Raw genomic sequence first — 17,867 nt, forward strand, 5'->3', positions numbered from 1 at the left:
CGTCTGCCCCAGTCTCAAGTCTTTTTCAGACTCTAACAGGTTTTCTTCTAAGATTGCCCTGTATTTGGCTCCATCCATCCTCCCATCAACTCTGACCAGCTTCCCTGTCCCTGCTGAAGAAAAGCATCCCCACACAGGGGAGGGCTGGCAGGCTTAGGCCAGGGGGGCAAGTCCAGTCAAGTGGCCCATTGAACCACCGAATCAGCTCACTGAGGGCTTCATTCAAAGCAGAAAAACCAAAATGCAATGCAGGCCCATTAGGGGCACCAGGGCGCCGCCCCCTCTCTCCTCTCCACCCCCTATATGTATCGTGCTGCAATTCACCTGCTGCCTGACCCACCACTAAGATGGGGTAAGTGGCAGGCATGCAGAGGGCGGGTGTCCTCCCAGATCAGTCCGCACCACTGACCGGGGGGTCTAGGAGGTGGCTGTGTGTGTCTGTGCTGCTGGCCGTGCGTGCCGGGGGGGGGGATTGGTTGGGCTAGTCCACTGGTGAGGGTGTTAGATAAGTCCGCTGGTGGGGGGGAGGGTGTTAGATAAGTCCGCTGGTGGGGGGGAGGGTGTTAGATAAGTCCGCTGGTGGGGGGGAGGGTGTTAGATAAGTCCACTGGTGGGGGGGAGGGTGTTAGATAAGTCCACTGGTGGGGGGGAGGGTGTTAGATAAGTCCGCTGGTGGGGGGGAGGGTGTTAGATAAGTCCGCTGGTGGGGGGGGTGTTAGATAAGTCCGCTGGTGAGGGGGGGGGGGTTTTAGATAAGTCCGCTGGTGGGGAGAGGGTGCTAGAGAAAAACCAAAAGCAGCCACTGCCAAAATTTTAAATTGTCATGATGGCTATGCTATTAGAGGTGCGCATCTTCACTGGCCTCACGATTCGATTTGATTACGATTATCATGTCAACGATTCGATTCCGCGATGCATCATGGTTACTGTGCGCGGTTTTCTTAAAAAAAAATTCAAGCAGTCAGGAGAACTTAATTTTCTTATTTTATATGTTCTTAAAAAAAAAAACAACACTCCGTGCATGCAGCAAAGTCTAATCACAGCAGACAACTTAGTTCCAGTTCCAACCTCCCCCACCAAAAAAAAAAAATATACTACAGGAGTTGATCAGAGACTGCAGACATACTACAGGAGATGATCAGAGACTGCAGACATAGTACAGGAGATGATCAGAGACTGCAGATGTAGTACAGGAGATGATCAGAGACTACAGACATACTACAGGAGATGATCAGAGACTGCAGACATACTACAGGAGATGATCAGAGACTGCAGACATACTACAGGAGATGATCAGAGACTGCAGACATACTACAGGAGATGGTCAGAGACTGCAGACATACTACAGGCGATGGTCAGAGACTGCAGACATACTACAGGAGATGGTCAGAGACTGCAGACATAGTACAGGAGATGATCAGAGACTGCAGACATACTACAGAAGATGATCAGAGACTGCAGACGTAGTACAGGAGGTGATCAGAGACTGCAGACATAGTACAAGAGATGATCAGAGACTGCAGACATAGTACAGGAGATGATCAGAGACTGCAGACGTAGTATAGGAGATGATCAGAGACTGCAGACGTAGTATAGGAGATGATCAGAGACTGCAGACATAGTACAGGAGATGATCAGAGACTGCAGACATACTACAGGAGATGGTCAGAGACTGCAGACATAGTACAGGAGATGATCAGAGACTACAGACATAGTACAGGAGATGATCAGAGACTGCAGACGTAGTACAGGAGGTGATCAGAGACTGCAGACGTAGTACAGGAGATGATCAGAGACTGCAGACGTAGTACAAGAGATGATCAGAGACTGCAGACCTAGTACAAGAGATGATCAGAGACTGCAGACATAGTACAGGAGATGATCAGAGACTGCAGACATACTACAGGAGATGATCAGAGACTGCAGACATACTACAGGAGATGGTCAGAGACTGCAGACATACTACAGGAGATGATCAGAGACTTCAGACATAGTACAGAAGATGATCAGAGACTGCAGACATAGTACAGGAGATGATCAGAGACTGCAGACATAGTACAGGAGATGATCAGAGACTGCAGACACAGTACAGGAGATGATCAGAGACTGCAGACATAGTACAGGAGATGATCAGAGACTGCAGACATACTACAGGATATGATCAGAGACTGCAGACATACTACAGGAGATGATCAGAGACTGCAGACATACTACAGGAGATGATCAGAGACAGCAGACAGACCACAGGAGATGATCAGAGACTGCAGACGATCAGAGACTGCAGACATAGTACAGGAGATGATCAGAGACAGCAGACATACTACAGGAGGTGATCAGAGACTGCAGACATAGTACAGGAGGTGATCAGAGACTGCAGACAGACCACAGGAGATGATCAGAGACTGCAGACATAGTACAGGAGATGATCAGAGACTGCAGACATGATACAGGAGATGATCAGAGACTGCAGACATACTACAGGAGATGATCAGAGACAGCAGACAGACCACAGGAGATGATAAGAGACTGCAGACATAGTACAGGAGATGATCAGAGACTGCAGACGTAGTACAGGAGATGATCAGAGACTGCAGACGTAGTACAGGAGATGATCAGAGACTGCAGACGTAGTACAGGAGATGATCAGAGACTGCAGACATAGTACAGGAGGTGATCAGAGACTGCAGATATAGTACAGGAGATGATCAGAGACAGCAGACATACTACAGGAGGTGATCAGAGACTGCAGACATAGTACAAGAGATGATCAGAGACTGCAGACATAGTAGAGGAGATGATCAGAGACTGCAGACGTAGTATAGGAGATGATCAGAGACTGCAGACGTAGTATAGGAGATGATCAGAGACTGCAGACATAGTACAGCAGATGATCAGAGACTGCAGACATACTACAGGAGATGGTCAGAGACTGCAGACATACTACAGGAGATGATCAGAGACTGCAGACATAGTACAGGAGATGATCAGAGACTGCAGACGTAGTACAGGAGGTGATCAGAGACTGCAGACGTAGTACAGGAGGTGATCAGAGACTGCAGACGTAGTACAAGAGATGATCAGAGACTGCAGACATAGTACAGGAGATGATCAGAGACTGCAGACATACTACAGGAGATGATCAGAGACTGCAGACGTAGTATAGGAGATGATCAGAGACTGCAGACATAGTACAGGAGATGATCAGAGACTGCAGACATACTACAGGAGATGGTCAGAGACTGCAGACATACTACAGGAGATGATCAGAGACTTCAGACATACTACAGGAGATGATCAGAGACTGCAGACATAGTACAGGAGATGATCAGAGACTGCAGACGTAGTACAGGAGGTGATCAGAGACTGCAGACATAGTACAGGAGATGATCAGAGACTGCAGACATGATACAGGAGATGATCAGAGACTGCAGACATAGTACAGGAGATGATCAGAGACTGCAGACATGATACAGGAGATGATCAGAGACTGCAGACATAGTACAGGAGATGATCAGAGACTGCAGACATACTACAGGAGATGATCAGAGACTGCAGACATACTACAGGAGATGATCAGAGACAGCAGACAGACCACAGGAGATGATCAGAGACTGCAGACGATCAGAGACTGCAGACATAGTACAGGAGATGATCAGAGACTGCAGACATACTACAGGAGGTGATCAGAGACTGCAGACATAGTACAGGAGATGATCAGAGACTGCAGACATACTACAGGAGGTGATCAGAGACTGCAGACATACTACAGGAGATGATCAGAGACTGCAGACATAATGTGCCAAGTAGCCAGCGCTAGGTCCTAATGCGCTGTTGCCATGGAGACAGAGACCAGTGCTATCAAATTTCGGTGCCGGGAAAGCACTCCTGGTTGTTCGCCCCACTGGTCCGCTGTCGGAGGATTCCCCCATCCACCTGGAATGTGTAGATGGGGGGAATTGGATCATATTTTTTTTCCAGTGTAATGACAAAAAAAAGCGATCAATATATGGACTGCATAAGTGGCTTAGTGGTAAGTGTATGTTGGGAGAACAGAGCGGGGGAGGGAGACAGACAGAGGAGAGAAAGGGACAGATCAGTTATCAATGTGTAATGAAAAATGCAGAGCTCACTTATTCAGGGAGGAGGCTGGAAGTTCTCACAGCTTGGAATGTGTGGCTGCTGCTGTTCATATCTCCCGCGCACCCTCCTCTCCCCCCCTCTCTCCTCTCCCCCCCTCTCTCCTCTCTCCCCCCTCTCTCCTCTCCCCCCCTCTCTCCTCTCTCCCCCCTCTCTCCTCTTCACAGCTGTACATCGGGATAGGAGAGTGGGCGGGCCAGGCAGACACAGAGAGAGAGAGAGGAGGAGGGGCTGTAGCTGTATGCAGTACATTCATTGGTCCGTTGCTAGGAGGGGGGGAGTGAACTTGGCTGGGCTGTGTGTGAGACACACCGCTCAGCTGCAGCCACCAGCCCCTAAATGTACAGACTGATCATTCTGTCCTATGGACGGGACAAATCAGTCTGTTTTTAATCTAACTGTCACAAGGATAATGGGAGGCTGGAAATACTGCATTGTCCCTCCCACAGTGCAGGATCAGACAGACAGCTACATAAGCCCAGCAGGTCACGTGCAACGTGACGTTCTTGACACCGGGCGTCCCCTCCCCTGACGTGCCACTCACCTGGCCGGCCTCTGAGACTCCCGGGAGGTGGGAGTTGTAGTTTGCTGCGCTCACACTTCCAGGAGCTTTAGTGCAGCCGGACTACAACTCCCACAATGCAGCAGCGCGTCACAGCCTGAAAAAAAAAAAAAAAATGAACAGCCAGCCAGCGCAGCGGCCGTTTTAAAGATAATGTAGGCACCGGCCTGGGGGGAAATTTCCACCCTGCCCCCCGGCCCAGCCCGCCCCTGTCCCCACAACATAATGCTGCCACCACCATGTTTCACTGTGGGGATGGTGTGTTCAGGGTGATGTGTAGTGTTAGTTTTCCATCACACATAGCATTTTGCTCTTAGGCCAAAAAGTTACATTTTGGTCTCATCTGACCAGATCACCTTCTTCCACATGTTTGCTGTGTCCCCCACATGGCTTCTCTCAAACTGAAAATGGGACTTCCTATGGCTTTCTTTCAACAATGGCTTTCTTCTTGCCATTCTTCCATAAAGGCCAGATTTGTGGAGTGCATGTCTAACAGTTGTCCTGTGGACAGATTCTCCCACCTGAGATGTGGATCTCTGCAGCTCCACCAGAGTTACTATGGGCCTATTGGCTGCTTCTCTAAGGCCGCGTACACACGCGCGGACTGTTCGCCCAACCTTGTCCGCTGAACAGTGTTTGGGCGGACAGTCCGCTCGTGTGTGGGGCTTCAGCGGACAGTTTCAGCGGACAGTTGGCCGAACAAGGTCTTACGGAAATTCCGAAAAACTGTCCGCTGAAACAAGGTTTCAGCGGACTGTTCGCTCGTGTGTAGGCTTGTTCGGCCAACTAAGTCTCGCGCATGCTCAGAAAGGATTTCCACGTCGGAAGGTTGCATTGCAGTGTATAGGACGTCGTATTTTTCGTCCCGTCGTACGTGCCGTTCACGTCATCGCGCACGGTTTCAGCAAACTGTTCGTCCGTCGTGTGTGGCCATGTCCGTCCATGCTAAGTTTGAGCGGACTGTTCGCTCAAACTGTTGGACGGACAAAGTTGGGCCAACAGTCCGCGCGTGTGTACGCGGCCTGATTAATGCTCTCCTTGCCCGGCCTGTCAGTTTAGGTGGACAGGCACATCTTGGTAGGTTTGCAGTTATGCCATACTCTTTCCATTTTCAGATGATGGATTGAACAGTGCTCTGTGAGATGTTCAAAGCTTGGGATATTTTTTGATAATCTAACCCTGCTTTAACCAATTGCCTACAGGGCACTTTCACCCCCCTTCCTGCCCAGGCCATTTTTCAGCTTTCAGCACTGTCGCAATTTGAATGACAATTGCGCGGTCATGCTACACTGTAACCATATGAACTTTCTATCATTTTTTTCACACAAATAGAGCTTTCTTTTGGTGGTATTTCATCATTGCTGGGATTTTTATTTTTTACAAAAAAAAGACAATAAAGTTTGAAAAAAATAATGTTTTTCTTAGTTTTTGTCAGTAAATGTTGTAAATAGGTAATATTACTCCTTCACTGATGTGCGCTGATGTGTTATGATGAGGCAGAACTGATGGGCACTGATTAGGTGGCACTGATAAGGAGGCACTAATATTCAGCACTTATAGGCACTGATAGGTGGCACTGATATGTGGCACCGCTGAGCACTGATAGGCGACAATGATGGGCACTGATAGGTGGCACTGGTGGGCACTGATAGTCGGTACTGGTGGGCACTGATAGCCAGCATGGATAGGCGGCACTGATGGGCACCAATGGGCATTGATGGGTGGTGCTGATGGGTGGAACTGATGGGAATTGATGAGCAGCACTGATGGGCACTGAAAGCCAGTACTGAATGGCATCACTAATGGGCACTGATTGCTTGCACTGGTGGGCACTGATTGCTGGCATTGGTGGGCACTGATTAGTGGCACTTCTGGTGCTCTAATGTAATCAGGGCACTGATCATCAGTGCCCAGATTACATATCTTACTGTCCCCTGCGAGGAAATGACGCTGATCGGTTCTCCTCGCCACACACTCTGTCAGTGTGAGGTAAGGAGCGCCAATTACTGGCACTTCCCTTATTTTTATTGGGTTTCCAACAAATAAAATATTACAAGAAAACAATATGCATGGCAGACTGAGTGTCAATGTACATATACAGTATTCTGGTTACAATAGTTAGATAACATAGTATGTAGATCACCTAGACCAGTATTAAATATAGACATCCCTGGTACAATGCCTAGAGCAGCCAAACAATCTGACATAAAACTTTGAAAACTGAGTATGTTCAAAAAAGAATGAGATGAGATTAAGAATAGAAACAAAAAGAGAGAAAACAATGCAGGTCTGTGCAGTATTACATACAATAATAAGACTATAAGGTAACATATCGTGCTAGCGTAATTGTTTAGCATTGTTCCAGTGGACCGCAGTTTCCAAAGGTTTTCAAAGACAATAAGTTTAACTTTTCAGCTTAGCTTTCATTCATAGGCAGGGCCGGATTAACATAGGGGCTATTGAAGCTGCAGCTCCAGGCCCCTTTCTCAAGATAGGCCCATTTGCCCAAAAAAAAAAAAAAAAAAGATCGTCTTCGAGGATTGTAGCTCGGCGATCAATCCTCACGGAGACCCCACATTTGGGGGGTAAGTAGCCAAACACTCCAGCACTGGTTAAAATATGGGGCTGCTATCATCTATGGTTCTGGAGATACGGGGCTCCTTGAGCAGCCTGTCAGAAGCTACATACAGAGCGACCAGTTTAAATACAAGCTGGAACACTCTGCATCAGACTGAGAGGATGAACTCACAGAGCTTATCATAATTATTTGTATATTACTTATGATAATTAACCCATTGCCACCCAGGCCCATTCTGAGACTTTTCTCCTACATTTAAAAATCATCATTTTTTTATGCTAGAAAATTACTCAGAACCCTGAAGCATTATATACAGTGGTGTGAAAAAGTGTTTGCCCCCTTCCTCATTTCCTGTTCCTTTGCAATTTGTAAATGAAGGTGTTTATTATTAAAGGTGAAAAAAAAATCCAAACCATCATGGCCCTGTGTTAAAACATACTATAACTGTGGTTGTCCACACCTGAGTTCAATTTCTCTAGCCACACCCAGGCCTGATTATTGCCACACCTGTTCAAGGCATCACTTAAATAGGAGCTGCTTGACACAGTAAGGTCCACCAGAAGATCCTTAAAAGCTACACATCATGCCGAGACCCAAAGAAATTCAGGAACAATTGAGAAAGAAAGTAATTGAGATCTATCAGTCTGGAAAGAGTTATAAAGCCATTTCCAAAGCTTTGGGAATCCAGCGAACCACAGTGAGAGCCATTATCCACAAATGGCGAAGACATGGAACAGTGGTGAACCTTCCCAGGAGTGGCCGGCCGCCCAAAATTACCCCAAGAGCGCAGCGACGACTCATCCAAGAGGTCACAAAAGACCCCACAACAACGTCCAAGGAACTGCAGGCCTCACTTGCCTCAGTTAAGGTCAGCGTTCATGCCTCCACCATCAGGAAAAGACTGGGCAAAAATGGCCTGCATGGCAGAGTTCCAAGGAGAAAACCACTGCTGAGCAAAAAGAACATCAAAGCTCGTCTCAATTTCTCCACAACACATCTTGATGATCCCCAAGACTTTTGGGACAACATTCTGTGGACCGATGAGACAAAAGTGGAACTCTTTGGAAGGTGTGTGTCCAAGTATATCTGGCGTAGAAGGAACACTGCATTTCATAAAAAGAACATTATACCAACAGTAAAATATGGTGGTGGTAGTGTGATGGTCTGGGGCTGTTTTGCTGCTTCAGGACCTGGAAGACTTGCCGTGATAAAAGGAACTATGAATTCTGCTGTCTACCAAGAGATCCTGAAGGAGAATGTCCGACCATCTGTTCGTGTACTCAAGCTGAAACGAACTTGGGTTCTGCAGCAGGACAATGATCCTAAACACACCAGCAAGTCCACCACCGAATGGCTGAAGAAAAACAAAATGAAGACTTTGGAGTGGCCTAGCCAAAGTCCTGACCTGAATCCTATTGAGATGTTGTGGTATGACCTTAAAAAGGCCGTTCATGCTCGAAAACCCTCTAATGTAACTGAATTAGGACAATTCTGCAAAGATGAGTGGGCCAAAATTCCTCCAGGACGCTGTAAAAGCCTCATTGCACGTTATCGCAAACGCTTGGTTGCAGTTGTTGCTGCTAAGGGTGGCCCAACCAGTTATTAGGTTTAGGGGGCAATCACTTTTTCACACAGGGCCATGATGGTTTGGATTTTTTTTCACCTTTAATAATAAACACCTTCATTTACAAATTGGCATTTTGTGTTTACTTGTGTTGTCCTTGACTATTGTTTAAATTGGTTTGATGTTCCGAAACACTTAAGTGTGACAAACATGCAAAGGAACAGGAAATGAGGAAGGGGGCAAACACTTTTTCACACCACTGTATTGTTTTAGCAGACACCCTATGGAATAAAATGGTGGCCTTTGCAACTTTTTATGTTACACGATATTTGCGCAGCAATTTTTCAAACTTTTTTTTGGAAAGAAACGGTTTCATTCATAAAAAAAAAAACAAGTTAGCACAATTTTTTGTTGTGCGATGCTTTACATTTTTTTTACAGGTTACATGTTTAAAATTACAGAGGAGGTCTAGTGTTAGAATTATTGCTCTCGCTCTAACGATCATGGCCTATGTAACCTGTGTGTATCTGGCTCTTATACTAACCAGTGCCTACCCAGGGACTGACCAGTATCTCTCCCCAGCCTGTCCCCACACACCCTCTCCCTTGCTGACCTGTGAATGGGGCAATCACTCCTGCAGTGTTATTGTGTTCTGCCAGTGAATACAATGATTAGTGTTGCTAACTATAGCTGGCAGCACTGATTGTTTTGAGGAAAACCTGACAGGCTGGTTGTACTCAAGTCGGTTAATAGGTTGACATGTGTAAAACCAGCTAGCCCATACATAGATCGACTATGGCTGGTCTCTGCTTAATTGGTGTAATTTCAATCCATGTATAGCCCGATTAACCACTACGCAGTCCCTAAACATCCTTCCACAAACCTTTACATTTTTCCTTCCCAGATTACTTCATCCTCCTCTCCTATACACAGTACCCACTATCATACATCTCCACACTTCTCTCCTATACATAGAGCCCACTGTCATACTCTCTACACTTCTCTCCTATACATACTGCTCACTGTCATACCCTCCACACTTCTCTCCTATACATAACGCCCGCTGTCATATCCTACACACTACTCTCCTGTACATAGTGCCCACTGTCATACCATCCACACTCCTCTCCTATACATAGTGCCCACTGTCATACCTCCAACACTTCTCTCCTATACATAGTGCCCACTGTCATACCCTCCACACTCCTCTCCTGTACATACTACTCACTGTCATATCCTCCATACTCCTCTCCTATACATAGTGCCCACTGTCATACCCTCCACACTTCTCTCCTATACATAGTGCCCACTGTCATACCCTCCACACTTCTCTCCTATACATAGTGCCCCCTGTCATACCCTCCACACTCCTCTCCTATACATAGTGCCCACCATCATACCCTCCCTCCACACTCCTCTCCTGTAATTACTGCTTACTGTCCTACTCTCCACACTTCTCTCCTGTACATAGTGCCCACTGTCATACCCTCCACACTCTTCTCTTCCATGCATACTGCCCACTGTCATACCTTTCACACTCCTCTCCTGTACATAGTGCCTTCTGCCATACCCTCTGCACTCCTCTCATGTACATAGTGCCCACTGTTAGACCCTCCACATTCCTCTCCCTCCCCTGCACATACTTCCCACTTTTATACCATCCATACTCCTCCCCTATGCCTCTTACCCACAAAAACTGTTCTTTAAAATTATACTGAATATCCTCAATGTTACCAGCTCTAGAATGGGCACACCTTTGTCAGTTCAACTAAAGGAAATCTCACAGTCCTCATATTTGTTCTGCCCCATTATTAGTACTTATTTAATTTTGTAATTACTATTGTGATGTATAGAGGAACATAGAGGATGTCAGCTACTCTAAGGCTCCATGCACACTGAAGCTCAAAAAAGCTATTTCTGGACGCCAGATTGCTGGCAGAAAACGCTGGTTGAAAAACCTGCTTTTAACAGCATTTTATACTAGCGTTAATGAGCGTTAATGAGCGTTTTACAGCGTTAGCGTTAATGGGCGTTTTTTATAAAAATACACAGAGGACACTCCAAAAATCCCACAATGCATTGAAAAATAGAATGCCGAACACTAATGAACGAGCGTTAATGAGCGTTTGTCATTTTTTGCCGCTGAAAAACGGCACTTTGAACGCGAATTTCTGGCGTTCAGAAAAAAGCCCATAAACTCCACTGCTCATTAAAGCTGAAAAACGTCCATGTGTGCATGGACACATAGGCTAACATAGAGTGGAGTTTATGGGCTTTTACAAAAAACGCCCAAACGCCAATAAACTGCAGTTTATCAGCTTCAGTGTGCATGGAGCCTAAATATAGCACTTGTAAAAAAAGCGTCCCTGAAATTATTTTTTAAATGTTGACAACTATGCACTTAGGCACTGCCCAAGGGCCACAGGGTCATTAGGGGGCCCCATGAGAGGCTCCTGTGATATTAAAGCGGTAGTAAACTTTTCTAACATTACTACTTTTTAGAGGCCCTGGGGTAGGTTATGCCATAATGTACAAGTATGCCCAGCATATTAGCACATTAGGGTACACTTAAATTGTCAGACTGAGCCCTCCAGTGCTGTGCTGTGATCAATCCGGCGGGGCCCGGGCACTTCCATCTTCACCCGGACTTCCTTCTGGGTTCTGTGCCTTCGTTGACTTGCTTTGGCCAGGCTGCGTTGATGTCATTCCCACACATGCTCATGTGCATCCTCTCTCTCCCATCCCCCCCTTTCTCTCTCATCCTCCCTCCCTTACCCCTCATACCTCTTTCATCCCCTTTCTCTCTCTCATCCTCCCTCTCCCTCTTTAATTTAATTTGTTATAACAAAAAATAGTTTGCTTTTTATTTATTTATTTATTGTTTATAAAAGGCCCCACCAAAATCCTCAGCACCAGACCCATGATGTTCTTAATCTGGCCCTGCTCATAGGTATAGTGGGTTTTGACTAACTCAATAACCTCCATTAGATCAATTAAATTAATTCATTAAATACCCTTTTTCCAATGTCTAGTAATATTTAATCTTGCAATATTTAAATATTTGTGTCTATATAAACACAATGGGGGTTATTTACCAAAGGAAAATCCACTTTGCACTGCAAGTGCACTTGGAAGTTCAGTCACTGTAGATCTGAAGGGGACATGCAAAGAAAATAAAAAACAGCATTTTAGCTTGCACAGGATTGGATGATAAAATCAGCAGAGCTTCCACTCATTTAAGATCTACCCTTTAGATTTAGAGCGACTGTACTTCCAAGTGCACTTTCAGCACAAAGTGGATTTGCCTTTTGTAAATAACACCCAATATCAGTATCTTACAGCAAAAGGTAGACATTGTAAAATACAGAATATTTAATTGCCAGAGAATAAAACATTATTTGTGACTTGAATGTGTCATCAACAGTGATGTAAGTAACTCAGTTTAAATAAACTGAGTTACTTAACGCAGTTACTTTAGAGAGTAATGAGTAATCTAACTGATTACTCTTCCCCTCATGGTAACGCCGTTCCCATTACTTGGGTGGCATTACCGCAATTACATCTACCGCCCGGGAAGCCTGCTGTGGCTGCGCTGCCTGCCCGTTTGTTCTGCCGCTGGTAGCGGGGCTTTCGCCCGCTGAGCTGAGAAGAGGCTGAGACTCAGAGAAACTGTCTGGACTGCCCCATCCCACCCGCCTATCCAGAGAGAGAGAATGTAGGGAGGCGGGGCGGAAAATGAAGTCAGCTGACCAGCTGACACCAATCGAGTTAAGGGGAGGCTCTCTCTCTCTCCCCATGAGGAAAGGCATCCCTGGAGGCATTCAAGTAAGTGACTGTCTGACAATTCGAACTGCAGTGCAATCGATCCATCCCAAGTCCTCCACCACCTCTGCTTCTTACTGATCCCATCCCTACCCACCATCACTTCTACAACAGAGGTGATGGGGGGATAGGGTAGGGATGAGATCAGTGGTGGTGGGGGATGGGATCAGTAAGAGGCAGAGGAGGTGGTGGGAGTGGATGGCACCACCACCGCTGCCACCCCCCCAAGTACCACCGCTGCCTGCCACCCCCCCAAGTACCACCACTGCCACCCCTCCAAGTACTGTACACCACTGCCACCCCCCCAAGTACACCACCGCCACTGCCACCCCCTCAAGTACCACTGCTGCCACCCCTCAAGTACCACCGCTTCCACTCCCTCAAGTACCACCGCTGCCACCCCCTCAAGTACCACCACTGCCACCCCTGTCACAGTTACATTGCTGAGTAACTAATTACTTTTCCAATGTAGTAACCAAGTTACTAACGCAAACTCTTTTTGGGAGAAGTAATTTGTAACTTAACTAATTACTTTTTTAAACTAAGATGACCAACACTGGTCATCAATGCGTAAATATTCTGGAAGAATCTGAGAACACCATTTAGACTGCATTTGCCTTTTGTAAGCTCCTAGAAGCTGTTATTAACATTTTTCCTGCTCATAGAAGCTGCATAGGGGTTGATTTACTAAAGGCAAATAGACTGTTGCACTCTGCAAGCGCAGTTGCTCCAGGGATTAGTAAATGAGGTAAGGCTTCTCTTTGCAAAGAATATCCAGTCACATGCAAGGAAGATTTTAAAAAAATGCATTTTTACTTGCACATGATTGGATGATGGAAGTCAGCAGAGCTTTTGCTCATTTACTAAGCTCTAAAGCAACTGCTCTTGCAAAGTGCACAGTCTTTTTGCCTTTAGTAAATCAAACCCATAATGTTATCCTATGGGGGTTATTTACTAAAGGCAAATCCACTGTGCACTGAAAGTGCACTTGGTAGTGCAGTCGCTGTAGATCCGAGGGAGACATGCAAGGAACATAAAAAACAGCATTTTAGCTTGCACATGATTGGATGATAAAATCAGCAGAGCTTCCACTCATTTCAGATCTTCCCCCAAGGAATTAGAGCGACTGTACTTCCAAGTGCACTTGTAGTGCAAAGTGGATTTGCCTTTCATAAATAACCCCCTATGTGTCCATGCACACTACTTTAGGGTATTAGCATTTTTTGAGCTTCAGCATCTATAGGAGCAGAAAAAAAAAAGTTTGTAGCGTTTCTTGGAACGTTTTTCCAGCAGAAACACTCCTAATAGCATCTTTTTAGATTTTTTTTCCCCTTTTACTGCAAAACATTAATAAAATGCTAACGCTCCTAAACGCTCTTAAACACTCCTAAATGCTCCTAAAACTCTGCTAAAATGCTACTACAAAAAGCTATTGCCAAAGTTTTTTATCCAGCATTTGTTCAAGCATTTTTTTGCTAAAAAAAACACTAGTGTGCATGGAGCCTTAATCAACTTTTTCCAAATGCATAGAAGGGGTATGATATACTTTGAAATGTGAAATATATTGTTTAAGGAAACAGTCATGCGGATACTTGAATTATTATAAAATAGTGCTATAATTCAAAACCTGATTATGAAACTTACCAATCTATTAAACTGTTCAGAAAAAAAGGGGAGATATTGCTCGACTTCCCCCAAACCCCCAAACAGATCTAATAACAATGGCAAGGCTGTTATTCTGACCTATAAGAATTTCAGGGATGGCCCTAATCCCTTAAATTGACAAAATAAACATTGCACAAATATCGCCCATTCCAGAATTAGAACCCCTCTCCCCAAATATTGTTATATCACTGCATGTTAAATCTTGTATTAAGCCAATATAACAGAGTTTCTATGATTTTTATTTATCAACACAGATGGACAGGGCTTTATTCCATTACATCTCACAGCTACAGTAATAAGCCAGAATGTTAATTTTATAAAGGCATACCCCACTTTTAAGTACACAATGGGGTTTATTTACTAAAGCTGAAAAGTGCAAAATCAGGCTCACTTCTGCATAGAAACCAATGAGCTTCCAGGTTTTATTACCAAAGCTTAATTGAATAATCTGGGGTTAGAAGCTCATTGGTTTCTATGCAGAAGTGAGCCTGATTTTGCACTTTTCAGCTTTAGTAAATAAACCCCATTGTGTACTTAAAAGTGGGGTATGCCTGTATGCAGCTAAGGCCCATTTAATTTGCATGTAAAACTGCTGACACCAATATATTATTTATTTTTTCAATACTAAAAATACAGCCAAAGTAACCAGAAAAAAATGATGTTATCAGACCTAAAAAAAAGTGATTTATCAAATCTGAAAAATAATAGTAACTGATTAAGCCAGTTCTGTCCTGACCTCAGAACCTAACCCTAACATTAAACTCTACAAAGCTGTTACCTGTAACATATGCAGAACATGTCTCTAAACCTAACCTAATCTCTACCCCTAAAGACATAGAAGAGGAAACTAAAGATGAAAAGAGAATGATTTTGTTACCATAATGATATTTTGTTACAATAATGCTATTCATTATTGTGGTCTTACCTTCTCCAGACACCTGCTCCAGTAAAATAATAAATGTTATACCGAGCTGCAGCATCTTCATGCTGTCCTCACAAATGTCCTAGGAGCTGAGCTGAACTTGTCCCACACCCAGGTGGACTGACCATAGATCCATTCTGCTCATACCTCAATATTTATAAAGAATTGGGCTGTGTTTTATGTTAACTCTTTTCTATGCATGCTATGGGCAGTCAGTTTGACTCCACCTTGAGTGTTAACTCTTCCCCCTTCTTCATGAGAATGAACCAAATTCCTTTAGACAATAAGTAACAAGTAGCCTGCCTTGCCTGAATAGCTCAATGATGTTGTTTGCAGGATCTGGCCCCTACCACAAATGAGCATTTAAAAAAGTTCATGGTAGGTTTAGAAGTTTTTACATAGCATAGGGTGGTTGCCTATACACCATCAACCCATGACTCGAAAAACTGGGAGTAAAAGAAAGGCCAAATCTAAAGGGAATAACCAGTAGTATAAGTATTTTCCTTGTTATGAAGAACTGAAATAGAATATGACATGAATAGGAGTACGTTCAAGACAGGATGTGTTATATCAGATGTTGGCTTATTTTTTTTGGAAAGGGGTGTAGATTTTCACAGCAATTTGTTCAATTAAAAAACAAAACAAAAAAAAACCCTATTTATAAAGTAGAGATCTCAAGAATGAGAAAGTGCTAGATTATTAAACCCATTGGGCCCCAATCACACCTGAATATTTTGTTGTGCTTTCACCTACAAAGATAGGATACGATAAGATAAGACTTTTTACCTAATTTACTAAGCTCTGCAGCAAGTGAACTTGCAGTGCACAGTATATTTGCCTTTAGTAAATCAACCCCACTGGCTTTTAGCAGAGTCTAGGAGCTGCCTCATTTAGGTGAGGTTTAAATCTCACTCTTCTGAACGCACAAGAATCGCGATCAGGATAAGACCGCTTTGACCACAGGAAAATACAAACGCGTTTCGCATTTTCCCATGGTCAGGGTAGGCTAGTGTACATGTAGCTTAATATGTTTTCATGGCTGTTCATGACTGGGCACATTTTATCATATATGCTGGTCATCCCCTATCGCACAGAAACTATGCATACGGGTCTATAGGATTCCCTGCATTCTAGCCCAAAGGCCACTTTCTATGAATATAAGCAAATCGCTTTTTACATTTAAAACCACATGGGATTCCCAAGCATCAGTTTTTGCTCATAGTCCATGTTTTGTGAGAAACAAAGCAGACAATTGGATATGTGAAATTCATTTGGTCCGAATATTTAATCAGACAAATTTTTCGGAGATTCTAATGTATCCAAATCTCTGAATGAAGTACAGTAAAACCTTGGTTTGAGAGTAACTTGGTTTGAGAGCGTTTTGCAAGACAAGGCAAACGTTTTTTTATAATTCTTGACTTGATATACAAGCGATGTCTTGATATACAAGTAGTGTCATGTCACAACTGAGTATAAAAGAGAAGAGAGGCGCCTCTAAACGTAGCAATATGGTTACCTTCAACCGCTTGCCGACCGCCTCATGCTAATATACGTTGGCAGAAGGGCTTGTACAGGCAAACTAACGTACCCTTACGTTACCCTTTAAGAGGCGACCTGCGGGCGCGCACACACCCATGGCAAGCTCCGTGAGTCGGGACGCGGGTCCCGTAGACTCGATCGCCACGGGGATAGCCGCAATCATCTCTTGAGAGGAAGAATGGGGAGATGCTAATGTAATGAGATGCTGTGATTGGGAGCAGAGATCAGTGATGTGTCACATGTAGCGACGCCCCCCACAGTTAGAATCACTCACCAGGACATACTTAACCCCTACACTGCCCCCTAATTGTTAACCCCTTCACTGCCAGTGTCATTTACACAGCAATCAGTGCATTTGTATAGCACTGATTGCTGTATAAATGACAATGGTCCCAAAAATGTGTCAAAAATGTCCGATGTGTCCACCATAATGTCGCAGCCATGATATAAATTGTTGACTGCCGCCATTACTAGTAAAAAAAATTATTAATAAAAATGCCATAAAACTATCCCCTATTTTATAAACACTATAACTTTTGCGCAAAGAAATCAATAAACGGTTATTGCGATTTTTTCTTTTTACCAAAAATATGTAGAAGAATACGTATCGGCCTAAACTGAGGGAAAAAATGCTTTTTTATATATTTTTGGGGGATACTTATTATAGCAAAATGTAAAAAATAATGTGTTTTTTTCAAAATTGTTGCCCTTTTTTTTTGTTTATAGCGCAAAAAATAAAAACCGGAGGGGTGATCAAATACCACCAAAAGAAAGCTCTATTTGTGGTGAAAAAAAAGACGTCAATTTTGTTTGGGAGCCACGTCGCATGACCGCGCAATTGTCAGTTAAAGCGACGCAGTGTTGAATTGCAAAAAGTGCTCTGGTCAGGAAGGGGGTAAAATCTTCTGCGGTTAAGGACGCCTACTTAAAAATCAGCTATTCATCACACAGAATTAGAATCAGTCGATCATTTTTCGACCACTCCAAATTCAAATCAGTCCAAAAATTTGTAATTCATTAGAAAATTCATAAACAGAACAAAATTAATTCTGAAACTAATAAACAAAACAAAATTAGT

General features: G+C 44.2%; 1 protein-coding gene across 1 annotated transcript in view; it reads right to left on the minus strand.

Moving 5' to 3' along the window:
• Positions 1-15,427, minus strand: part of LOC143940351 (carbonic anhydrase 15-like) — a 32,213-nt gene extending 16,786 nt beyond the window's left edge. Inside the window, exon 1 of the mRNA XM_077461604.1 lies at positions 15,254-15,427. Within this exon, the coding sequence (XP_077317730.1) occupies positions 15,254-15,314 (61 nt within the window). The 5' untranslated portion in view covers positions 15,315-15,427. The remainder of the gene's footprint in view (positions 1-15,253) is intronic.
• Positions 15,428-17,867: the final 2,440 nt, after the last annotated feature.

Source organism: Lithobates pipiens, unplaced genomic scaffold (genome assembly GCF_037356315.1).
Source record: "Lithobates pipiens isolate NorthernLeopardFrog02 unplaced genomic scaffold, aLitPip1_a1.2 Scaffold_3, whole genome shotgun sequence".
Classification (NCBI taxonomy): Eukaryota; Metazoa; Chordata; class Amphibia; order Anura; family Ranidae; genus Lithobates; species Lithobates pipiens.